The 26,906-nt window shown below is 36.6% G+C and overlaps 2 protein-coding genes across 10 annotated transcripts; one reads left to right on the top strand and one right to left on the bottom strand.

Moving 5' to 3' along the window:
* Positions 1-337: 337 nt before the first annotated feature.
* Positions 338-12,521, top strand: LOC306864019 (enolase-phosphatase E1). Its single transcript, XM_079407673.1, has 6 exons — positions 338-588; positions 664-765; positions 4,327-4,529; positions 6,320-6,452; positions 11,281-11,404; positions 11,498-12,521. Exons 1-6 carry the CDS (start codon positions 505-507, stop codon positions 11,635-11,637), a joined length of 786 nt encoding a protein of 261 aa, XP_079263799.1. The 5' UTR covers positions 338-504; the 3' UTR covers positions 11,638-12,521.
* LOC306864020 (transmembrane protein 150C-like) lies at positions 11,944-23,129 on the bottom strand. Of its 9 annotated transcripts, XM_079407675.1 has the most exons (10): positions 23,003-23,104; positions 21,349-21,616; positions 20,794-20,842; positions 19,339-19,441; positions 19,196-19,249; positions 19,072-19,104; positions 18,920-18,987; positions 16,774-16,901; positions 16,456-16,633; positions 11,945-13,041 (listed from the first exon to the last, which is right to left on the bottom strand). In XM_079407675.1, the coding sequence occupies exons 4-10, from the start codon at positions 19,410-19,412 to the stop codon at positions 12,833-12,835; spliced, it is 744 nt and encodes a 247-aa protein (XP_079263801.1). In that variant the 5' UTR covers positions 19,413-19,441; positions 20,794-20,842; positions 21,349-21,616; positions 23,003-23,104; the 3' UTR covers positions 11,945-12,832. The 9 variants fall into 9 exon arrangements, with proteins under 9 accessions (XP_079263806.1, XP_079263801.1, XP_079263800.1 ...); XM_079407674.1 differs by lacking the exon at positions 21,349-21,616 and having other exon boundaries at positions 23,003-23,129; XM_079407676.1 differs by lacking the exon at positions 21,349-21,616 and having other exon boundaries at positions 19,339-19,637; positions 19,966-20,842; positions 23,003-23,105.
* Between the last annotated feature and the right edge of the window lie 3,777 nt (positions 23,130-26,906).

The raw sequence follows: 26,906 nt of genomic DNA, 5'->3' as shown, positions 1-26,906 counted from the left end.
TAAATATTATGCTTAAAGCTATACACGCCTTTTAAATGACTAAATAAATCATCTTCTGCACAAAACATTTCCTTTATTAATTTTACCACCTCAAAAAGTGTGTAGAACTAATAATATAATATTTTATAAACTGTTATTATCACAACTTATATTAAATATAAATATAGAGCTTTTGTATATAATAATGTATCATACAAAATGTACATACATATTTAAAAAAAAAAAAAATAGCAGATACATAAATTAAGTACATATTTAAAAAAAAAAAAAAAAAATAGCAGATACATAAATGAAGTGTCCGGATGTGGTATTAATAACTCTATTCCTCGCTGATGCCAGAGAGAGAGGGGGTTTATCTGCGCAGGATCTGGCAACCCGCCGCCGCTCCATGTGTTAGCTCGCTAGCCTAGCATGCTATTATTATTGTTTCATCTGTCAAAATCTGAGCTTCTCATCTGATATAATCAATTTAACAAACATATATATCGTTTGCCATTGATAAAAATGGCAGCGATTGCAGTACCAGAAAATACCAGAGTCCTTCTTCTGGACATTGAAGGAACCACGACGCCCATCACGTTTGTGAAGGTAAGAGATAATAGAAGAGCATAGAAATCATATTCATTATGTGCGGTGGGTTATTGTGTCGTTTCTTGCATGTAGGACATCTTATTTCCCTACATCAGAGAGAATCTGGAGGAATATCTGTCTGCTCACTGGGAAGAGGATGAATGCAAACAAGACGTGCATCTGCTCAAGAAACAGGTCGACAGCTTTATTCTTATTTCTCATTAATAGCTAGTTCTGCCGCGGGTTTAAACGTTATTCTCACGTGCACTACTAATGGGTGGACCTTTTCGTTTTACATTAAGGGAAGTATTACACAAAAGCTCAAGACAAACTGTTTAATCTGTAAAACATAAAACAATCTTATTCTTAAAAAAAAAAAAAAAAAGCATGTAAATCAGTGCTGCTCAGATATTAGGAAGCTTTTTTTAACCCTAATTTAAAAAAAATTATTTATTTATGTATTTTCCTTTATATGTTTACTAATGAAATATTGTTGTATGCATGTGTCAATTTTATTTAATTTCTGTATTTTGTGTGTGAGTGTTCACTTTTAGTTTTAGCTACTTTTTCTAATTTGTAAGTCGCTTTGGATAAAAGCGTCTGCTAAATGACTAAAAGTAAAGTAAGTAAGTAGGATACCGGTTCCTGAATGATACTTTATTTCGATACCAATTTTATAAAATCAGTTTTATTACATAATCTCAATATTTTTTTCAGCTTGTTGACATTTATACAGACTCAAAGCACAATAAATCAGTGCAAATAATTTTAATAACGCTCAAATAGTTGACAGTTTACACTAGTGCGCGTTTGTTTTAAGACAGAATCATCATTTCTATTAATTTATTCTAGGTTGTTAAAGACTTGTTGTGAAAATCTGCTTCACTTTCATAAGCGGGTGTTTTATTTTCTTTCACCGTATGTTTTTTTGTTATTAAATTCTGTGTTGTAGTATGTCTAATTATTTGAATGCATAAAAACTACTTAATTCAAATTTATTCTTAAAACAGCTTTATGAAATGTTTTATTTTTCCTCAGAAATTCTGTATCTGGTTTTCAGATGAAGGCATAAAACATTAATTTCATTTATCTTTAAATTATTGAAAATCAAACATTATTTATTTTGGCAAACAAAAAACATGGAAGAAATATTGTGTGATCATTACTTTAAAAAAAAGGTTTTAATAATTGTAATAGCAGCCTAGTAGTAGCAGTATGTACTGTCTGCTGAACAATATTAATATATTTCTGCCGCAGTGTCTTCCAAGTTAAACCGAACTTTTATTTTGAACACCTTTACAGTTCTGTGTGTATATGATATGATGCTAGTTTTACTCAAATCAAATGGTAAAATGCTCATGACTCTCAGAGCTGTTTTGGGGATGTTGTTCATGTGTTCATGTCCTCATTTAGACGGCAGATGGTATCGAGGCAATTCGGTTGGTGCCTAAAAAGTATCGAACTCGATACCCAAGCCTAGTTGTGCGACCTTTTGGACATTTTTGTCCATTTCAGTTTTTATTTTTATTTATTTATTTATTTTTAATCATTTTGCCTGTGTTATTGGCAGCTGCATATATTTTGGTACAGGTGTGTATTTTTATTGGAATTTTACTATTTCACTTCCATTTCCTTTAATAAATCTGTTTTGCACTTGGTACAAAAAACAGTTGATGCAATTTGTGTTAATAGGCTTTCATTCTGTTGGCAAGGCTTTAAAATGTAATGTTTTTCCAGATGGTGCCATTTTCTCAGGTTTGGCCTATATAGCAAATACTCGCTTTATTCTTGTTTTCTGCTTCTGCGTATTATAGAGCCAATTGGATAAATAATGCAGCTATAATTGTGTGGGTGTGAATGTCAGAATGTGGTTTATATGTGTGTCATAAAAACAAATTGTGCTTGTAATATTTGAGAGAGAAAAACTCTTACTGAAAGCTCATTTTTTGAGATATCAACCTCAAATTTGGAACACAACTTTGAGCTTTGAGTTTCTAGCAGGTTTCAACATGTTTCATAAAATATACATTTTATATAAAATATTGTTCATAAATCACTTTCATAAACTTAAACTTTTATAACTTTCACTTTTTATTTTATTTTTACTTCAACAATAATCTGCCATGGGTCGTCTTTAAAATAAGACCAAACTCCCAAGCTTCAAATTTTTATGACGTGTTTTTTGTCCACTATTGGACCTATGTGTAACTTTTTTTTTTATTGACGTATTAATCAAATGTAAATTCATATCCCAGTCACATTTTCTTGGTTATATAAACATTACTTTAAAAGAAAGAAAGAACTATTCTATTTAATATTTTTACATTAACAATGTAATCGATATTCTATTTATTCAAGCCATGTTTAAATCTCATCAAGTTGTTTTTAAGCATGTTATATTTATTAAAGTAATAACTCAAGGCAGTATAACTTAAACAATGTATTTTAATTATGAACTTATGTTCCGTTATTCTTTTTAATAAATAGCTTTCTGATTACTCACTAAAAACTCCCACAGATAAAAAAAAAATAGTGGTTATATCTAAGTGTGTGAGTTGTTTGCTTACTTTTTAAATTACTCTTTCCTTTTAACGGCATTATAATGTTCATTCAGACTGATTTGCGAACAAAATGCAAGATTTATCCCATGAACCAATCAAAGCCGAGCATTGCCATGACTTTCCCCCCATTCATTCTCAATTACCCCCCCACTAAAGTCACGGCATGTTTTGGGGGTCTGTTTAAACTCAATGGGCTCAGGGGAGGCGAGAGAGATGTGTTTCTTTAGAAAAAATGAGTGATTTATACAGTTTAATGTAGGGCTGAATGATTTTGGAAAATAATCTAATTGGGATTTTTATTTTTATTTTACCAATATTGCGATTGCAATTTAATATGCAATTATTTTTTAAAGCTCTTTATGTTCTGTATTGTTCAACAGACAAGCAATAAATCATTGTATAGTATGACCAACACAATAGTAAATAAATATATTACATAAATGTTCTTTTCTGTAGGCCAGGCCTATATGTTACGATGAAATTAGGTGATGCATGAATTGATATCAATGACGTGTAAGGATTGCCAGGTTTTCACAACAAAACCCACCCAATTGCTACACAAAACTAGCCCAATCGCATTTCAGGGGAGGTCCACCGGTAAAAATTGCATTCCAGGAAGGGTAAAATACATGTTTTTTGGAGGAGTTCCCCTGGTAAGATTCGCATTTCAGGGGCTAAATATCACATTTTTGGAGGCAAACCGCAGACTTGGCAACACTGTAGCGTGCCAACTTGATGCTTCCTCTGAAGACTGCTTAAGACGTGTTGGACTTGAAGCAGCGCTGCTAGACCGATCGCTGTGTGTCGTCAAATACTGCGAGAGCTATAAGAGAGCGGACGTCTCCTTATGCTTTCTCTCGCCGTACTTTGATATCATACACCGATCGATCTTCAAGTCGAACACACCTCTTTACTCTCGCGTGTAATCGCAGCCTCTGCGGTTGAAAAAGCAAGTTTTTTCATATCGCGATATTATCGCAAATGCAATTAATCGTTCAGCCCTAGTTTAATATTATATTTTGTTAAATGGACATAATTTTTTTTTTTTCTCATCCAATATTTTGAAGATGCAGTGCCTCCTGATGTAAATGCACTATCCGTGTCCAAAAGTACAGCATGGGGACAGATACCAGTGGACAGCGCAGTGCACTTACTGGGATGCAGTTGTTCAGACCGACCCCTGTGTGTGTTTCAGGCTGAAGAAGACTTGCGGCAGAATAAAGCGTGTCACGTTCATGCGGTGGACCAGACGGTTCACACAGACGAGGAGAAGGCCATCCGGGAGGTGGTGGATAGTGTGCTGTGGCAGATGGCAGCGGACAGAAAGAGCACTGCGCTCAAACAGCTGCAGGGACACATGTGGAGAGCCGCGTACGTGACGGGGAAAATCAAAGGCGAGTAAGTAACCTCATCTTTACCAGCACAAACAGCCCATGTGTGTTTGAGCAGAACTGCTGACCTAGGCGGTAAATAGTTAGGTAGGTAAACTATCAAATTAGGTTGTGGCTGCAGCTGGCATCCACATTTGTAGTCACTATTCAGCAGGGATGTATCGATGAACCGCGAGCCGGTTGAGAAACGATTCAAATATGTGACGATTCAAATCGGTTGAGATAATCGCAAATACAGTTGGGGTAGGAGTTTATATGAATATATCTCTGAGGGAAACTGACTGTCTTTAGAAATGTTTACGTGGCATTTTCTTTTCCTCTTGCCTCTGAATGATGCATATTAATGTTTATAAGCACAGCTCTGCTTTGTTAACAGCGGTGAAACACTGTATTGCTGCTGTTCATAAGCGCCACCTTCTGGCAGAGATCGACTCTGCGTCTCATTCAGCTCGTCTGATATGTTTTATGTAGTATAGTTTCACAAAACTGAAACTATACAATCTAATTCAGATTAAAAACTGCTCATGATGCATGTACGCTGCATCTTTGTTTGGATCATGATTAAAATGCAGTGGTTGTCTGTCATTTTAAACGGAAAGAGCACAAACCTTAGTTTGTTTATATGAAGAGCTTTCTTTTATCTGTGTAACTTATTTATTTGATTTGGGGTTTGTTTTAAAATTTCAATTTAGTTTTGTTATTTCAATTTTACAAAAAAGAGTGACAGCCTAATAAAAGGACCCCTTCTCATTTACTGTATAATTTGTCTTCAATCTCATTTTGTTAAAGAAAAATTGTGAATCGAATCGTGAGTTGAGTGAATCGATACATCCCTAATATTCAGTTGTAAGCTTTATTTACTGTGTGTTGTAGTCATTATGTGTCTCTCAGACTCACACTCAAGAAATTAACATTAAGTTCTGTTATCCTTGCTGATTGCATAACCTGTCACTAACTCTTACTCTCATAGTAGAGTAATCTGTCAGTTATGTCTTTGATTGGGAAAACTATATTTTCTGTATTTAAGTTACAAAAAAAACATATGATTTTAAAATGTCCTACATCTTATCCTGCATACAACAGACAAAATACACCGCTGTTCAAAAGTTGTTGTTTTTTTATTAATACTTTTATTGAAATTTTTTATTTCAAAGTTCCAGCAGAAGAAACAGAAGAAATATATCCATATAAGGTATACACAATAGAGAGGAAAAATTAATAGATGCATAAAATAATAAACATGAAAAAAATTCATTTGAATAATTAATTTATTAATCAAGGAAAACGTCAATTGATCGAAAGTGACAGTAAAGACTTAAAAAAAAAAAAGAGCATATACAAAAACTTAAATGCTGTTATTTTAAATGTTCCTTTCCTCATAAAATCCTGATAAAATGTTTCCATAAAAATATTGGGCAGCACAACTGATAATAATCAGCAGATCAGAGTGATTTCTGAAGGATCATGTGACACTGAAGACTGGAGTAATGATGCTGAAAATCCAGCTTTGATCTCAGAAATAAATTACATTTTACGATATATTCACATAGAAAACTGTTATTTTAAATTATAATACAATTTCACAATATTTGTGTTTTTTGCTGTATTTTAATCAAATAAATGTAGTGTTGGTGAGCAGAATAGCCTTTCAAACATTCAACAATCAAACATTTAAAATATCTTTCAGACCCCAGACTTCATGATAGCCTACATTTATATCCCATGTTGTAGTCTACGGTTCTCACTAGATGCAGTAAAAGTGAGTTATGTTATCGTTTTGCTGTGGTTTTGTCGCAGGGTGTACCAGGATGTGGTTCCAGCCATCAGACGGTGGAGACAGCATGGCCTGAAGGTCTACATCTACTCTTCAGGAAGCGTGGAGGCACAGAAGCTGCTCTTTGGCTATTCTGTCGAAGGCCATCTATTAGATGTAAGCTTGATCAGTAATTATAGGCACTACTAGATGGGACTCGCGTCTTGTGTTCTCTATAGTCTGGCATTAAGGAGGGTCTTGTGCATCACAAAACCCGCTGGACTTATTAATGTGATTAATTATGTAAGGAGTCATTTCCTGTAGGCAAGTCATTATTGAAAAACCCGGGCTGGTACTATTCAGATACTGTGTCGCTCTGAAGTGGTATATTTTGCACTGATATCCAGCTGATTGTACATTATTGCTGCTCCTACAGTGGCTTTTCTGATTATCAGAGTCTACTTATTAATATAATTTCTTTTTTTAATAAGATGCCAGCAGTAATATTATTTTGTTAGTGATGTTAGACTATTGTAGTATTTCTTAATATTTTGAATTAGTATCTTTTTATATTTTTAGTTTTCATCTGAATGTTATGTAAAATTCCAATTCTCTTTCAAACATTCGTTTGGTATCTCACTGTGGGAATCGCCTCAGGCGGGACCAATCCTGGAAGCACCAATTACACCACGTCTGTCGGTTGACAGACCAATCACGACAGTGATGAGGGAGACCCGCCTCCCCAATATATACAGACAGGACGAAGGGATTATGTTTCATGGGCTGATTCTCATAAGGGTAAACCTATTTCTCGTCAGCGCCTCTCCCACCGGCTGGTGGAAGCTGTTATATTGAGTTATAATTGTAATAGCATGGGTCTAAGTCCTCCAGACGGGCTTAGGGCTCATAGTGCCCGAGGGTTATCCACCTCGTGGGCATTGTTTAAGGGCGTTTCAATTCAGGACATTTTTGTGGCAGTGAGTTGGGCTTCGCCACACAGTTTTGTCAGATTTTATAGGCTGGATGTTATAGAGCCTTCATTGGCTCATTCTGTCCTCGAAGTGTGTAAAAAAAAAAACGCTTGTCAGGGGTTGTTTTTATTTCACATGTCTCCATCCTATTCTGTGAATAATATATGGAGGTCTTGCGTTATTATGTTATCACACATTACTGAGTTGGTTGGCATGCCTGCTTCGGACAGCATATCTGCAATACTGGAGTTGTCTATATCCCATAGTGAGATACCAAACGAATGTTTGAAAGAGAACTTTAGGTTACTTACGTAACCCCGGTTCTCTGATAACAGGAGTGAGGTATCTCACCACACTTCCCTCCTTGCAGCTGCACGAATAAGAGATATGCTGAGAATGAGGTAGGGACCATTATACAGTGGTACAGTGCCCTCCAAAATTATTGGAAGAGTAAAGACAAAATGTCTCTGTTGGCTGTGGAGTCAAGACATTTACAAATATGATTAAAAGATGAATATGAGACAAAACTACAGAATGTCATATTTTATTATTGAGTGATTCAACACATAGATGTTTTACCAGCTAAGAAGTTCAGCACTTTTAGAGTTTCATCCCTCTATCTGATGTGAGCATAAGTATTGGAGCAGTTGCCTCTCAGGTCTTTCTAAGTGATCGGCTGTGTCCTGTTGCATTAATTCTTCAGATATTAAAAGCAGGGAATGTGTCGTATCAGTTATATCCATTACTTCTGTATTCTGAATCTTGCATTCGATGATGACACACACAAACCAGGATGAAGACGAGGGAGCTGACTTTGAGAGAAAAGCTAGTGATTTGGATGCTAAAAGAAAAGAGGAAGTCAGTTAGAGCTCTAGCAAAAACAAAGAGCATGGAGAAATCAAGAGTTTGGAAACCACCAGCGACACCAGCAACCAACAACGACCTGATCGGCTGAGAAAACAACAGTAGTTGATCACAGACAAATCATAAAAACTGTGAAAATGAATCCTAAAAGACGTGTCTGTAAAATCAGCAACAACTTCCAGAAAGCTGGGGTGATGCTCTGACAATCTACTGTCCTCTGGAGACTTTGACACAGAATTACAGATGCTACACAGCAAGATGCAAACCTCTGACCAGCACCAAACATAGAAAGACAAGAGTAGAGTTTGCAAAAAAGCACAAAGGTGAGCCAGAAGAGTTTTGGAACTGTGTTTATGGACCGATGAGACAAAGATGAACCTTTATCTAAGTGATGGGAAAGCAAGTGGAGAAAAAAAGGGAACTGCAATGATCCCAAGCATACAGCCTCATCTGTAAAGCATGGTGGAGGTGATGTCATGGCATGGGCATGCATGGCTGTCTCTGGAACAGGCCCTCTCAACTTTACTGATGACTTAAGCCGGGCTCACACTGTGCGATTTTTAAAAGTCTCTTGCGATTGTTGCTTGTCACACTGTACGAACATGATCCCTATGTCAGACTGTAGGATCTCAGTTGGCTTAATGTCAGACTGTAGGACAGTCAAGACGGGACAAAAACGGGCGTACTCAAGAAGACTTGTTTTACGTCATCAATACGTGACCCGCGTTCTCTTGCTATAATGGTAGCTAGCAAACAACAGCAACGTGTAGCGTTAGTTTTATTAATTACATGGCTTGATGTTAAAAAAACCAAAAAAAAACCCGAAAAAGACGACGTGTGTGGAGCAAGTCATGGCTGGGCAAGAGGACTTTATGGACTTCCAGTTCTACAGAGCGAACTTGAGGTAATTTTGTTATTCGAGTTTAAACATCCTGCCCCTTAATAAATAAATTTTAAGTAAACTTTACTTTGTACATATATTGTTTTTTACAAATAATGAATGGTTTGAAGTTGTCGCGCTAATTGCGTCATCAAGTTCAGTGCTCCTATTGGTTCTTGGTTTGACGGTCGTCGTAGGAGATGTCACACTGCAGGAAAGTGTCTGAAATCTTCTGACACTGCCAGAATTTAATCGGAGGAAAAAATTGATCGCAACGGCCATTAATCGGCTGTCGGTGAACATGTCAAACCAGCGATCTAGACAACCGATTTTAACCTAGGATTATAGAAATCTTTTAGGATTTTCTAAATTTGTCTCAGACGAACAAATCGTGGCCAAAATCGCACAGTGTGAGCCGGGCTTTAATGTATGATGACAGTACCAGAATGAATTTGGAAGGGTACAAAACCATCTTGGCTACCAGCATTCAAGAAAATGCCACCAGATTTACTGGGAAGTGCTTCATATTGCATCAGGACAATGACCCAAAACACCCTGCCAGTTCAGTCAAGGAATTTATAAGAGCAAAGAAATGGAAAGTGTTAGATTGCCCAAGTCAATCTCCAGATTTAAATCTGATTGAACATGAATTTCAGCAGCTGGAGAGGAGAGTAAAGGCAGAAACTCCCCAAAACAAGCAACAATTGGGATTGGCTGCATTAAAGGCTGGGAAAAGTATTTCAAAGGATGAGAGCAAGAGTCTGGTGATGTCTATGGGTCACAGACTCACTGCTGTGATTGTGTGCAAGGGATCTGCAACTAAATAATAGCTTTTAATCTTTTATATCTGCCTTATGTTCAACTGTCCCAATACTTATGCTCACATCAGATAGAGGGATGAACTCTAAAAGTGCTGTTCTTTTTATTTGGTAAAACATGCATGTGTTGAAACGGCCAATAATAAAATGTGGCATTCTGTAGTTTTGTCTCATATTCATCTTTTAATCATATTTGCAAATGTCTTGACTCCACAGCCAACAGAGCAATTTTGTCTTTACGGTTCCAATACTTATGGAGGGCACTGTATATATTGGGGAGGCGGGTCTCCCTCATCACTGTCGTGATTGGTCTGTCAACCGACAGACGTGGTGTAATTGGTGCTTCCAGGATTGGTCACGCCTGAGGCGATTCCCACAGTGAGATACCAAACGAATGTTTGAAAGAGAACCGGGGTTCCGTAAGTAACCTAAAGTTTTCTTGTGGGCTACATTATTTAATTAAAATTATAAAAAAAAAAAAAAAAAAGTAAAATATTTGAAAATGTTATAGTATTAATATTTTTTTATTAACTTTTAGTTCTATCAGTTTTCATTTTAGAAAATATATTATTATTATTATTTGTTAATCGCGATTAATCCCACCTAACATTCAAGTTTTTAAATATACTTTAATATTGCAATAATTTTACATTCAATCTTCAAATTAATGTACAAACTACATGCAGTACATTTTTAATATTTGTTTAATGGCATCTTGTTTATGTCTGAAGGCCAGTATCACTGATACCAATTACTACTGGTTTCAACATTAAAAAATCCCCCTAATATTTAACCATTGACTATAGCCACTCAACATTACATTATTAAGAGCTTTCAACATTTATTAGACTTTAAAAATAACTTCTAAATTAAGTGAACTTTAAACGTATCTGTGTCCCTCAGCAGAACTATACAGAAATTGAATCAAGTTATCAAACACTACATTTCTAAACTAAATACAGATTTAATATATATATATATATATATATATTAAAGGTGACAACACTGGTGTGTTCTTTTTCTCATTAGTTTTATTTTATTTAGGTTTTTCTATATTAAATAAAACTTATTGTATTCCAGTTAGTCGCTTAAGGCAGTATTTCTAATATTTTATTTTTTTACAATTAATATTTATATTTTATTTCAGTTTTATTTGAATTGATGTAAATGTTTTTTTGTTTTTTTTTACCAAGAAAGTTGGCAAAAAAGTCTTAATCCGTAATGAAGGTTCACCAGGAAATGAAAAACAAATAGCTTAAGTTATGGTATTTCAGTGAAGGTCCAGATAAAAAATGCAAAGAGATCTAGAAAGGATTATAAATGACAATCACATTTATGTCTACATGAGTGGAATTAAAGCCAAGAAACAGTGATCCTTCTGCAGGGAAAATTAGAAATAAAATAGTTTGCTTGATACAGATTAAGAAGTTTAAATGAGTTGAAGTTTTGAATTTTTACATTTATTTTCTCAGCTGTTTGATGGTCACTTCGACACCAACATTGGTGCCAAAGTAGAAAGTAAGAGCTATGAGAACATCGCGGAGAGGATTGGATGCCAACCAGAGGAAATCATGTTCCTAACCGACGTCACACGAGGTGCGTTCACGCTTTTCATTTTCATGCCACAATTACATGAGGGTTCAATGTTAATTCAACACTTAACTCTGCTTCATTAAATCTCCCTTACAGAGGCGAAGGCAGCAAAGGACGCCGGGGTGAACGTGATCGTGGTAGTTAGACCTGGCAACATGGAGTTAACCGAAGAGGAGAGGAACCATTATAGAATAATCACATCTTTCACCCAGTTAGAACTGAGCGGGAACGTTTGACAGCGCAGAACCAGGCTTACAGCATCGGATCATGTGAAAAACCAGCAGTTTCTGTGTGTTATTCTGCTGGACTGAAACGCCAAGCCTCCCAGGTGCTTGTTTTCTACACTGAAACCCATCTATGAATTATCATACTTACATTCTCTTTGAATGTTTTATATGCGGTGTTAATGTGTAGCATATGACATATTCATATGACTTTATCCCCCACATGTGCAGTGATATAAAATATGATAACCTGCCAACTAGACACAGGTTTAGTGTGATTGTACCTCATGTCTTATAAACCTCAATCTTAAATGTTGTTGTAAAATTTTATTCCAAATGGACACATCGAACAAATCACATTTAGATACACCAGCACCCGAGAACAGATGTCTGTTTTAGTAACAAAATACCAATGTCAGAGATGTTTTACAATATTTAACATCAAGTATAAAAAGCTGCATAAGCTTCTTTTAGGATTACACAGGCTTAAAATGAAATGCGGTTGCATTACAAAACATCTACGATTCAATGATATCGAAAATATAGTTCACCCAAAAAATAAAAATTGTCATTTTCTCACACTCAAGTTGTTACAAACCTGTATGTTCTGTTGAACGCATAAGAGGATATTTTGAAGTTGACGGTAGCCATTGACTTCCATAGTATTTTTTTTCATACTATGTCAGTTAATGGCTACCAGCAACTGTTTGCTTACCAACAAAAGAAAGAAACTACAGTTTTGGAACAACTTGAGGGTGAGTAATTAATAACAGAATTTTTATTTTTGGGTGCACTGTCTCTTTAAATGAAGTTTCCAAACCTGTATACCATGTACAGATTCTTCAGAAGCTCTTAGATCTTCCACAGAAAAAATAAAGGCATACGGATTTGAAGTGAACAAAAGGGTTAGTAAATAACAACGGAATATAAACAGAATGTTTCTGAAGGATTATCTTGCCAGAAACTGTTTCGGTATTCAGATCTTCTCTTTGAAAGTGACCTTGTTGCTTCGCTCATCTGACACATCAACATGGAGCACGTCACAGTGAGTCGTTGTGTATTTTGTGAATTGATGCCTATCTATACATTCAGAAGACGTACTCGTCCGAAGGTCTTTCTAGAGAGGTTACAGTCAGTTTACATGCAGGACTGATCACTGGCGAACACTGGAAGAAGTATGAGGCTCCACAGATACTGAAGAGGGAGACTAGAGCTGGTCAGACTGGTACTCGGAGACCTCAGAGAAGCTCTCGGAGAGGCTGAGTGGAGGGTCCTGGTCGTCGCTGCAGACGATCTCGAAATGGTAGTGGCGAAACTCAATGGCGAACGTGCCCAGGTACGTCAGGAAGAACATGACTAGCGCCCACTGAGCGCGGGCCGCATGCATGTGCAGCCGCTGAGCCATCAGAGCGAAGTCTGGGATCTGCCGTCAAGGCTGAAATATGGGCAAAATGTGTGGAAGAAGATTTTGAACAAGTAGGGAGTTAAGGCTAGAAGGGAGACAGCTCTGGCTACTGGGCATGCATGTCATTTTTGTCACAACTTCTATTTTTGCATTTGGTAATAAAACCGTGTTACATCACATCCCATATTTAAAAAAAAAGTAGACTTCCATAATGTACTTAAAGGGATAGTTCACCCAAAAATGAAAATTCTGTCATTAATTACTCACCCTTATGTCGTTCCAAACCCGTAAGACCTTCGTTCATCTTCAGAACACAAAAGATATCTTTGATGAAATCTGTGAGCTCTCTGGCCCTCCATAGACAGCAAGGATCCCACCACGATCAACGCACAGAAACACGTGGCATCAGGGGTTCAACCGTAATTTTACAAAGCTACGAGAATACTTTTTGTGTGCAAAGAAAACGCTAATATAATTTATTCAACAATTCCTCTACCCGAGTTTCAATTTTTCCACCATTTTGGAGAGTACCCCCGAATTTAATCAATGTTTACGTTCAGCAGAGAAGAATTGTTAAAGGGCCCCTATTATTGGTAATGAAAGGTTCATATTTTGGTTTTGGGAGCCCCCAACATCAGGTTGGCATGCATGCAAGGTCAAAAAACACATATTTACTAATAATATGCATTTATTTTTACCTTACTTGCTCAACGACTCCCAAACGATTCACTCAACGATTCATTTTTCCAAACCCCTCCTTTGCGTGACACTAATCTGCGGTGATTGGTCCGATTTCATTTTCATTTCATCTCGCCTGTAATGCCTGATAAAGCAGCGTTTGTGAGTGCAGCGCTGCTTTGTGTACAGCGTTACCAGGGAAACAGCTATTTTACCTCTTGCGGCACCTAGTGGCAAAGAATGAATTGGCATTTTCATTCGGACCAACGTGAAAAGACCAACAAGTGTGCGGCAATATGCTAATGTTTGATGTTGACATGAAACGGTTTGGGATTAGTTTTAAAAACGACTCAATGATTCAGAGTCGACTCTTTCTTTTGAGAGACAATAACTTTATACACAGTGCACTTTCAGATTTTCAGTGCACAAAAAGTATTCTTGTAGCTTCGTAAAAGTATGGTTGAACTCCCCCTGATTATTTTACCGATGTACTTTCTACGTTTCTGGACTTTGATCGTGATAGGATGCTTGGTGTCTATGGAGGGTCAGAGAGCTCTCAGATTCACTTAATTTGTGTTCTGAAGCTGAACGAAGGGCTTACCATTCACACAGGGCGTCAGCATTAACCCTTCTCATTTACTTTGAATGGAGTGACGTCGAGCGCTGCCGAACTGAATTATGGGTCTGTTGCGTCGCGTTGTTCGCGGCAGAAGTTAAAAACCTTTCAACTTTGTAAGCACCAACGCAGGCGTCGGCCAATCAGACCGCCTTATGCAAATACCCTTGCACAGACGCTAGCCAATCGTGTTCATGCAACACCAGAAAACTAATGTGATTGGCCGTTGTCACTATGATGGTTGCGTCAGCACCAAGCTTCAACCAAGCGTTGACGCCGATGCCCCGTGTGAATGTGCCGTTACGGGTTTGGAACAACACGAGGGTGAGTAATTAATGACAGAATTTCCATTTTTGAGTGAACTCTCCCTGAGGCTAGAAGGGAGTATTGCATCAATACAGCGTCATTTTTGTGTCACTGTACAATAATTTCTATTTTTGCATTGTAGTAAGGTGTAGGTGTAGACTTCCATAATGTACTTAAAGTGCTGTTTTGCGCACAAATTTTGTACTTAATATACTAAAAATGATTCTTTAGTACTTCTTAAGATAAACGTAAGATCAGCTAAGTGTACTGTGCTATTTTGGGGAACCATGAATATGAACTAAAATGCGCTTTTAACATATGATCTATGTATTAAAAAAATTATTTAGTTACACGTAGTACGCTTAGTTGATCTTACGTTTATCTTAAGAAGTACTAAAGAATCATTTTTAGTATATTAAGTACAAAATTAGTGCGCAAAACAGCACTTTAAGTACATTATGGAAATGTACTTTTTTAACCTGGGATAATGTATATTCACAATAATTTGGCGATCAAGCAACATTGACCGCAACAATAACTTAAACCAGCCTGAGGTGGTTAGCTTGCTTGTTTTGATAGATAAGAGATGCTATAGAAGCTGATGGTGTACCAACTAAACCAGCTTAAGTAGGGTGAATTTTGATTCATTGTCCGTTTCAGTGATTTGATTCATAAATCTGATTCAGCGATTCTTTTCTGTCATCACTTAGAAATGTTCACAGATATCCTTGCATGGCTTTTTATATTAAATAAACATTTTGCTAAAAGTAAATATTGTATTTTGTTTGTTTTTTTATGATACTTGCTATGAAAATGATAAACTTTCAAAAGAATATACTGTTGAGTGCAAACTGAACGTAATGTTTTCGGACACTTAATTACATAATTAAAATGCATTATAGTTTAAATTCATATTAAATGAAATTAGCTGAACTTTAGCTTTTTGACCCTTAAGTAGGACTTAAGTACATCTTTATTTCATAATTACTAATTGTCTTTAAAATAGTATAAATGTTAAAGTGAACTGCCAAATGTACTGACAAGCATTTATGAAAAACTAAAATATTTTAATTTAATTTTTTAAAAACTTGAATGTCATATTTAAGTATGTTTGTAATATATATTTACTACACATGCTACTGTAGTACTTTACATGTGCTTTAGTATGTTAGAGTGCTACTTTACAGTATGACAAAATATCATTAAAATAATAATTACTTTATAGTAAAATGTTTAATTTGACATTATTATAAAGTGCACTTTTTAAAAGTGTGTTATGAAACGTAGGTTAGAATTTATTTTAAAGTGTCCTTGTTACTTACAAATAGGATTAGGGCTTGAATATATATATATATATATATATATATATATATATATATATATATATATATATATATATATATATATATATATATATATATATATATACATATACATATGAACCGTTTTTACAAAAATATAATGTTAAGATTAAAAGTACTTAAAGCACAATTTTTTTGCCAGGGGTGTGTATATAAATGGAAATTTTCTTTTTTTCATGCTGCTTTGTTCAAATTGTGAAACACACATTTCAAAATTTTTAATGTTATGCATTTTTAAATAATTTTGGATCTCTTTGACAACAGTGGGTTTTGTTTAGATATTTCAGAGCAAGATGTATAATGCATATCATCAGAAATCGAGACAGTCTGGCGTTATCACCCAGCACTATCATTTACGTGCAGCTAAAAATACTAGATTCTCTTCTTTCTGCACAGTCAACAAAGACAGTGCTCGCGTATATTGTTTTACATGCGTGAGGTTACAGTGGAAGGAAGAAGGATACAAAGCAGCATGCAGGAAGTTACAGCTCCGGACAACAGGAAGCGAGGGATTCCTGCTCGCCTGCCTTCATTCCTCAGGTTGACCTTTAGGGTCATGAAAGACTGGACCCAGCAGAACAGTGTTCCTAGGCCAAAGGTCATGGACGTGCCAATGTTATGCAGCTCCTCATCGTTGGACAGCTAGATCAGCAAAACAGGTGTTAAAAAAATCTTTTAGATGTGTAGAAATATTTCATTTTGGCATGAAAGAATATCTTTCTGTTAATCTGTTCCTAAATAAGTGGTTTAATGTTGCTTGCAACAACAACAAAAAATCATACCTGGAAGTTCCCAACTAAAGTCATACCAAAGCAAGCAAGAGACAAAGCCACCAGACTACCGATGTTGAGCCAGGGTTTATGCACTCTCGGCTTCAGCTGCAGATATCGCAGCACTCCCAGAATAAAGCCTGGAGCCCAAAACATGAACCTGAACATTTATTTCAAACAATTCTACATTCATTCCAGGATGTAGATGAGTTTGTTTCTTCATCAGATTTGGAGAAATGTAGCATTGCATCAGTGTCTCAGCAATGGATCCTCTGCAGTGAATGGGTGCCGTCAGAGTCCAAACACTGATAAAACATCACAATAATCCACACCACTCCAGTCCATCAGTTAATGTCTTGAGAAGTGAAAAGCTGCATGTTTGCAAGAAACAAATATATGATTAAGGTGTTTTTAAATTCAAACCGTTGCTTCCAGCTAAAATACTCTATTCATAATATTGCTTCCTCCAGTGAAAAAGTGGTCTGGTCTGAATCAAGAGAGAAATCTGCACAGATCAATCACCGTTTACAAGCCAAAACAACTCTCACATCAAAATCCAGCCACATATTAGTTTAGAGACAACAGGAGATTGACTTTTTCACTGGAGGAAGGGTTTTTATGGATTGTGAACTCGTATTTTAGCCAGAAGCGAAAGTTAAAAGTTTATGGAAATTTGCTTACAAACACAGCCAGAGGCGGAAAAAGTCCATTACTTGAGTGATCCTGCTGATCAAATATTACTCCGTTACAAGTGAAGGTTGTAAAGACAGATTTTTACTTAAGTAAAAGTACAGAAGTACTTGCTTTTAAAAGTACTTAAGCTGTGGTCTTTTTTTGTGTCAATGCATAATACTTGCAATACCTCTGAAGCAACGTACAATACATTACACCTACTGAATACACTGAGCTTGTAGTATCCTTGGAGTAAAGAGCTTTTAGAATGAAAAATAAATAAATAATAATATATATAAATATATATTTAGCATCCCTACCCACCCCCACAAAAGCAGGATGGTAGTGATTCCACACAGATCTGACAGTGTGTGCACATCTTTGTCCACATCTATATCCATTCATCCACATTTGAACAGAGTGGACAGTGAAATTGCTGTAAATACAGAGTGATAAGGGGAAAAATCAATCTTGCTTTAAAACCCAGCAACACAACTGTAGCAGTATAACTTTACAACAGCAACACTGCTTTAACAAAAAAGCAAAAAAGCAAGACTTATTTGACATCAAAACAAAAATTTGATGTCACACACAGAAAGATCTGTGCAGTGCTGCTTCAAGTCCAACACCTGTTTTGTTTTATTAGGAGACGCACAACAGTTTTTCTATATAATTATAATTATCTTTATAGGTAATATTTTCACTTACACAATTCAGCAAAATCAGACAATATTGTGTCTAATATATAACACATTATTAAATTGTTGTAAATATCACATTTGCAACTGGTCAGTGTTAAAAGATTCACTTCATGAAGCCCTACAAGAGTGATTACTGATAAACTGAATGAAAAAAAAAATAAAGTCACGTTTTGGAGAAGAAAAGAATCAGCCACTGAAGCTGCTACATATAACGACTTCCTACTTCCAGGACCTTGATAGAAATGTAGTGGAGTGAAAAGTACAATATTTGTCTTTCAAATGTAGTGAAGTTAAAGTCATAAGTTTCCAGAAAAAAATAATACTCAAAGTACAGATATAAAAAGTGTACTTAAGTACAATACTCAAGTACTTAGTTAATGTCCGCCTCTGCACACAGCTTTGCTCTTCTCCAGATGTTAACTGATGGACTGGAGTGGTGTGGATTATTGTGATGTTTTTATCAGTGTTTGGACTCTCATTCTGACGGCACCCATTCACTGCAGAGCATCCATTGCTGAGACACTGATGCAATGCTACATTTCTACAAACCTGATGAAGAAACACACTCATCTACATCTTGAATGGTCTAAGTAAGTTTTCAGCAATTTTTCTTTTTTGATGAACTATTCCTTTAAGAACTAAACTGATGTTCATAATGTTGGTGGACAGTGCAACAATTGCATCAGGCTAAAATTCAGGTCATATGAAATAATGAATATATCAGTCATTAGCTCTTTCTGTTTATAAGACCAAATCCTCTGATAGGATCTGAGCACCATTCATACCTACAAAGGCTGCCATGTTCATGACTTGACTGAACACACAGCTGGCAGGTGGGGCATTGCCTGCAATGCTAAACAGCAAAGACAGCACATAAAAACATTTATCAACCTCTAAACAAACCGTGCAGTTCATAATAAAATTCATACAGATTTACCTGATATATGGAGGAGACTTTGATTCTGACCTCCTATGTGAGTAAAAAAAAATTTGAAGGAGGCATAAATATTGATTATAATTATATGAAATAATTGGCTTGCAATAGAGGGAAATCCCCTTACTTGTACTCTGAACTGAGTGGGGTGATTTTCTCATCCTCCACAGCAATAAAATACCTGTTTAGAATGAAATTATGTAACATTTATCTTAACAGCAGCTTAAAGCATTGACATGGACATGAGCAAAGCAGGTGTGGGATACTCACACAACCCAGAGACCAGCAGCTGTGAAGAAAGAAAACATTACAGGCAGAAACATCCATGGGCTGCACTTCCTCATGTCTCCTTATGAACGTCAATAAAACAACCCTGCAATGAAACCAGCACCACATTCTAATATCCTGCATTTATACTCGAACAAATGAATTCGCTTTTAAAACAGTGGCTGCCTTGTTTTGTTTGTGGCCCTTGTTTCCCGTCATAGTTGTCCACAGTTCTGGGTAGATTTGTTACTAATTACAGTTTACAGTTTTGATATGTGTACAGTAGGAAATTTACAAAATATCTTCATGGAACATGATCTTTACTTAATATCCTAATGATTTTTGGCATAAAAGAAAAATCTATAATTATGACCCATACAATGTATTTTTGGCTATTTCTACAAATATAGCCCAGCGACTTAAGACTGGGTTTGTGCTCCAGGGTCAGATTTTAGGTCATGTATTCTGACCACTTTTTAGATGACTTTTTATCTAACTTGTTTTAAATACCATTAAATGTACCACACTGATATAAAAAAGTAAATATAAAAAATAAAAATATTTTATTCTTTGATATCAACACCATTAAATGCATTAAACATTAAGCTTTTCAAAGCTAAAGGATCTGACAGTAGAATTATTTTATTATTATTATTTAAAAGAAAAAAAAAGAATTAGAGAAAATCAATAAATTATGAATAAATTTATGTCATTGTGTGAATGATATGTAATCAATAAAATGTAACTCTAGTCTGATTATTTTTCAAATGTAATATAATATTTTTATAATCTGATAACGTAATCCAGGTTACATGTAATCAGTCTCTACCCAGCACTGGTTATCCACAAATATAAAAAAACAAATCTTCAATAAAAAAGGATTTGCAACATTAGAAACATCTGATTTAAAATTGAAATATGAAGCAATGAGCTGATCTCAAAACCGAATCAAAAAGGATATTTATTACAAGTTTACCCCAAAATTTGAGTTTTTCACTTCTGAAAAGAAGTGTGCTTAATTCTACTGAAAGAGCACTTGTAGTGTACTTCTTTTCTTAATAGTGTCTGTATATATACTATGGAAGTCAATGGCTACCGTCAGCTCTTTGGTTACATTCTTCAAAATCTTCTTTTATGCTCAACAGAAGTACTCATTTTAAAAGCATGCTATTATATATTTTTTCCACAGAGCTTCATGGGAGTGGACAATCACTGCTGGGCTCTTTAGCAGGATTTCGATTTCCACAGTAACGTCTCTGATTGGTGGATCTCTCTTCATGGATTATGGGTGAGGTTCCTTATTAGTAATTCAGCTATTACACTATTACCCAAATTTGTAAGAAATGAACAAACACAGAAGCATATATCATCACTTAACAACGCTTAAGGTCATAATGGGAATGAGATTTGTACTTGCAGTCCCCTACGGTTGCACTTTACTGTGAATAAGACACTGACCAGCCTCGAGATTTCTTGGAGAAGGTCTTACGTGTCGACCGGGTTCAGTCTACAGAGACAAAACAAAAAGCAGTCCTTTTACTGGCATACTCCAGCGTGCCTGACATCTGAAAGCGTCTATAAAGCATTTATTGTTAATATGATCAGGACATGTCCATTCATTGATTTGGTGCTTGTGGACAGCTCCTTAGTGCTGAAATAGTGTGGACAGACACCTGACTCCACATTCACAAACCCAGCTGCAGATATACTAGGAAATGGGATAATAAATGGGCTTAATTATCAGCTTCATATGATGGACTTCATTAGCCTATAGTATCAATGCAAGATATTAAAACTCTATTTCGTACGACTCATAATAATAACCTTAGTTTAGAGGACAAACCCAAATCATGTTCACTTTGAATCGAAACACACAGCATGAAATATCTGGCATTAATACGCGATATTTATGTGTAAAGTCCGTATTGTCTTCGCCATTAAAATGCGAGATAGTGCGTCATTTGATAAAAGGTGTAAGTCACTTTATTATGAAAGACGAGTATAAAACCATACCTTGTAGACAGTACTCTCTTCTGTCGCGTACAAAGCCCGTGTCCTCTTCATTTCAGAAGGACTGCAAGACAGACATCGTTTGCATTGGGTTGTACGGATTGGGCCGAAGAAGGACTCGGTCTGGTGCTTCTCTGACAGACACTGAGCGCCATGGATCCTACGAGCAGTCATGTCCGATTCGCGAGCGAGTCGTCTTTTGAACCGGTTCTTTTTAAGGATTCAAACGAACCGATTCGCCAAGCATTTGGACTTCACCGCGGTTACAGCGCTACACCAGGCCGCAGGTTAGAATAGAATAGAAAAAATAAGTGTAATTTTAACTGTAAACTTTTGTAAAAACGCTACTATACGCCGACTATATACAGGGAAAAACTGTAAACAATCTAACCAGACATTTCATGTAATTTTACAGTAAAATACTGTTAACTGTACAGTTTCCAGAAATAAAAATAACAAATCAATGTATAATTTACAGTCAAAACTGTAATGTTCCCTGCGTGACATTCCACATTTGAAAGTATTTTGTTTAAATAATCATGTTTTTTAATAGTTTTTGTTATCAGTTATGTACTTTTGGGCTTTATGTTACATCTTCTGTTGTTTAATGAAAGTTTATTGCATTATTTAAGTATCATGTGTGTTTCCATGATGGTGTTTTGTGTTTGCATGAATGACTCTGTGCACCTTCTATATATTAGTATATACTTCTGCTTGTGGTGAAGCTACCTGTGGTGAGGCTTTCTCTTTTACCGCCTGCATTATTATGGTGGTTGTCAGTATGTGTGTTGTTGAATTTAGTGGTTTACATTCAAATTTCCCTGTTTGTAAATTACAGTTTTATACCGTAAATATTACAGTTTTGTTCTGTAAATGTGTTTTTCTGTATTTTTACAACCACCGCTGCCAGAATTATTCTGTAAAAACTACAGATTTGTTTTTTACAGTGTAGAATAGAATATAATGATTTTCTGAAGTAAATAAATAAAATAAAAAAAACTCTATTTAAATAGACTAAATTGTATTTCCTTGTAAAACGTAGGCTTTCTACTTTGTTGTTTCTTTGTAATTTGTCAAATTTAGGCTACTACCAATTTCTGAATAAAGTAAATCCTAAATCTATTTTTTTGTTTTGTTTTATCTTTCATGGTTTGTGAATAAAAACATAATTATAGCTACATATGCAAAGTGAAACCATTATGAAAAGTAAAACAACCTGTTTTGTTGTTAGCTTGTCTTATCTTGTGATCATTTAGGCTATTCCACCTTTGTCAAATACACATTTACAAATAGCAAGGCTTTTACCATGATATTAAAAAATATAAACTAAATGCAAGCTAAAAGCAGTCTAATGATTTTCAAAAGATAAAGTCAAAATCAAAACTACACACCATTAACACTAACTCAAACGAAACTGAAATTAAAAACCAAAATATAAAACAAACATTAAAAACCAGTAAAAGTTTTCAACAACCCTGATCTGTAGGCTACCGCCAATACAACAAAAATATGAGCAGTGACAAATTCCTGCGAAGAACAAAAGGATACGACAATCATGTGAGAATAGTGTTATTTACTAAGACTTCACTCTTTATTGTGAAAGTTTGTTAAAGTTAAGTGTTGGTGTGTTTCATCTTAACAAACAATGTTCACTTACCATTTAAACGCATGGAAAGGAGTTGATCTGGCGTGCGTTTCTCAAAAGAAACTGTGTTCTCTCAAGTTCTCTGAAGTCATTACCAATAGAGTTCACTGGAATGAACGAGTTAGCTAACGATGTCAGTGTTGGGGAAGTGGCGAGTCTACAGCACTGCCTGCAATGGGACCAGTTTATCCAGTATTTGTTAAGGTGCTGTTACATAAGCTAAAGTCACTCAATAACCTATAAGATTTCATTAAAGCGAAGGTGTCTCAAATGCCATTCTCTAATCTAAAATATGGAAATATTAAATAATAAAGAATTAAAATAAATATCAAATCTAGACTTTTCTTAGAGTGCATATGTACAACTACTGTAGCCGAAAGCTATAGTTATGAGGAATCAAGGGTCAGGGTTGGGTTAGGCAGGGGATTGAAAATCTGTGTATGTGTGATAATTTACTGTATTTTAGATTTTTAGGTTGCCTTTTTAAAATCTGGCAAGGGGCAACAGATGAAAATTAGCCATTGAGGCTAACTCTGGCTTATTTACAGTATTTTACTGTTGATTAATGAGCACTGTCCCTGTTAAATAAATAAAAATAAAAAATAAAATGGTGTTTGGTCAGTATAAAAACAATAAAAGTCTAAGGAAAGTCCTCACAATTTACAAAAACTTAACGTGTGTGTGTGTGTGTGTGTGTGTTTGATCCTTGATTGTGATACATGGCTGGAAGAGAGTCCCGTTAGATTACCATCATGATATTGTTAGAATTCTCCATGAAGTCACTGAATAAGTAAAACCTTACATGCCTGTATGTTGCCTTCTCTTGTTAAATTTTAGTCCTGTGTAATCTCACAAAATAAAGTCTGTTGATAAAAAAACACAACTTGACCCCAAAGATTTAGTTAATTACAGACTGATCTCAAATCTCCCTTTTCTGTCAAAGATACTAGAAAAGGTAGTATCCTCGCAATTATTTTCCTTTTTAGAAAAAAAAATTATTTGTGAGGAATTCCAGTCAGGTTTTAGACCGTATCATAGTACTGAGACTGCTCTCATTAGAGTTACAAATGACCTGCTTCTATCATCTGATCGTGGTTGTATCTCTTTATTAGTGCTACTGGATTTTAGCGCTGCGTTCGACACTATCGACCACAACGTTCTTTTAAATAGACTAGAACACTTTGTTGGCATTAGTGGACGCGCATTAGCATGGTTCAAATCATACTTATCTGAACGCCATCAGTTCGTAGCAGTGAATGAAGAGGTATCATATTGATCACAAGTGCAGTATGGAGTACCTCAAGGCTCAGTATTAGGGCCGTTACTTTTCACGCTTTACATGTTACCCTTGGGAGATATTATCAGGAGACATGGTGTTAGCTTTCACTGTTATGCTGATGATACTCAGCTCTATATTTCTTCGCGGCCCAGTGAAACCAAATTGAGAAACTAACGGAATGCATAGTCGATATAAAAAACTGGATGACGAGTAACTTCTTACTGCTAAATTCAGAAAAAACAGAGGTGTTAATTATCAGACCTAAAAACCCCACATGTAATAACCTAGAACACTATCTAACACTTGACGGCTGCTCTGTCAATTCTTCTTCATCAGTTAGGAACCTAGGTGTGCTGTTTGATAGCAATCTTTCATTTGAAAGCCATGTTTCTAGCATCTGTAAAACTGCGTCTTTCCATCTCAAAAACATATCTAAATCGCGACCTATGCTCTCAACGTCAAATACAGAAATACTAATTCATGCGTTTATGACCTCAAGGTTAGACTATTGTAATGCTTTATTGGGTGGTTGCTCTGCACGCTTGATCAACAAATTACAGTTGGTTCAAAATTCAGCAGCTAGAGTCCTTACTAGAACCAGGAAGTACGACCATATTAGCCCGGTTCTGTCAGCACTGCATTGGCTCTCCATCAAACATCATATAGATTTTAAAATCTTGTTAATTACTTAAAAAGCCCCGAATGGCTTAGCTCCTCAGTACCTGAGCAAGCTATTATCACATTATAGTCCTCCACGTCTGCTACGTTCTCAAAACTCTGGCCATTTGATAATACCTAGAATATCAAAATCAACTGCGGGCGGCAGATCCTTTTCCTATTTAGCACCCAAACTCTGGAACAATCTACCTAATACTGTTCGGGAGGCAGACACACTCTATCAGTTTAAATCTAGATTAAAGACACATTTCTTTAACCTGGCCTACACGTAACACACTAATACACTTCTATTATTCAAATCCATTAAAGGATTGTTAGGCTGCATTAATTAGATCAACCGGAACCGGGGACACTCCTCATAACACATGATGTACTCGTTACATCATAAGAAGAATGGCATCTACGCTAATATTTGTCTGTTTCTATTCTGTTTCTCAGTCCGTGTCCAGATCAGATGGTGGATCGGTGCCGGGAGATGATGTATGTGGCCCTGATCGTCGGCGGAGGCCAGACACCTGGATGAGCCCCGGGGACATATCCCCAGTCACCGTAGCCACCCGATCCGGTCCGTATCCAGCCCAGATGTTCACTGCAGTCACCACATTCAGTCCGTATCCAGATCAGACTCAGGACAGAATCAGGACACCTAGATGAGCCCCAGAGACAGATCCCCAGTGAGGACCCCACCACCTAGACAGTCATCGGGAAAGACCACTGGAACCAGCTGAGCCCTTACAATCTGACTTTGCTGCAGTTGGAATTGAACTGCTGGTTCGTTTGGCCAGAGGAGAACTGGCCCCCCGACTGAGCCAGGTTTCTCCCAAGGTTTTTTTCTCCATTCTGTCACAGATGGAGTTTTGGTTCCTTGTCGCTGTCGCCTCTGGCTTGCTCAGTTGGCGACACTTAATTTTTTGATATTGTGCAGTTGCTTTGACACAATTTACATTGTTAAAAGCGTTATATAAATAAAGGTGACTTGACTTGAGAAAGTTGTCGACTTATTCACGTTCCCTGTAATTAAATGTTTGCTTCCACTTCAGAAGTTTACCCAATTACTCAAAATTATAAATTATACAATAGGCCTACAAACAAAAACTCTGCAGCATACACTTGTCTTGAACTAGATAGCGTTGTTCATCCACGTTACAACATGACTGCGGCCCCTGTAAAGAAAAGCTGCTCAAACAAACCTTGACTGTGTCACGTCCTGCTGGTGTGCCCTTATTGGCCACCAGATGTTACTGTGTTTGTTTGAGCACATGGCTTGTTGTTTGTGGTTTGTGCCATGTGCTCTCCTGTCTATTGTCTGACCCTGCCCTGCTTGTTATCTCATTATTGTTTCAGTGACTTCACCTGTGTCCTCCTCGTTTGTCTCCCTATTTATTCTCCTGGTGTCTGCAGTCCTGTGCTGTTTTGTTGTTTAATGTGAGATGCTTGACGTCATGTGTGTGTTTGCAGTCTCGGCCTGCCTGCCTGTTTTTCCCCCTCGGGGTGGTTTTTGTTTCATTTTATTATTAAAGGATCCACCATTCTCCTGCACTTGAGTCCTCGCCTCATCTTTCTTCCAGAATCCGTGACAGAACGAAACAGCCAAATGAGGACTCAGCGGAGAATGGGCTCACACCATCCACCAGCCTCTAACGTCAGCAGCCCCCTCTACCAACGCATCCTCCAGTTCCAGGCCCTGAGCTCCCTCCATCAGCAGGGCACTGACATGAGGAAGTTTGCCCTGAGGTTCGGTGGTGCAGCAGAGGGTTTGGGGTACAATAATGCAGCCCTCAAGGACCTCTTCAATAGTGCCCTTGAGGAGCCCATCAACAGGTGGAGGATGAGGGGGCTGGACCACCTCACGTTTGGTGAATTTGTTGAATGCCTGGCACGTTCCCCAGATAGGGTGGATGGGGTGCCTCAGGCAGTGCCCGCCGAAGCTGCAGCGCCCCCTGTGAGGGCTGACAAAGC

This window comes from Barbus barbus (genome assembly GCF_936440315.1).
Source record: "Barbus barbus genome assembly, chromosome: 45".
NCBI lineage: Eukaryota > Metazoa > Chordata > Actinopteri > Cypriniformes > Cyprinidae > Barbus > Barbus barbus.
This window is presented reverse-complemented; position numbering and strand designations above follow the sequence as displayed.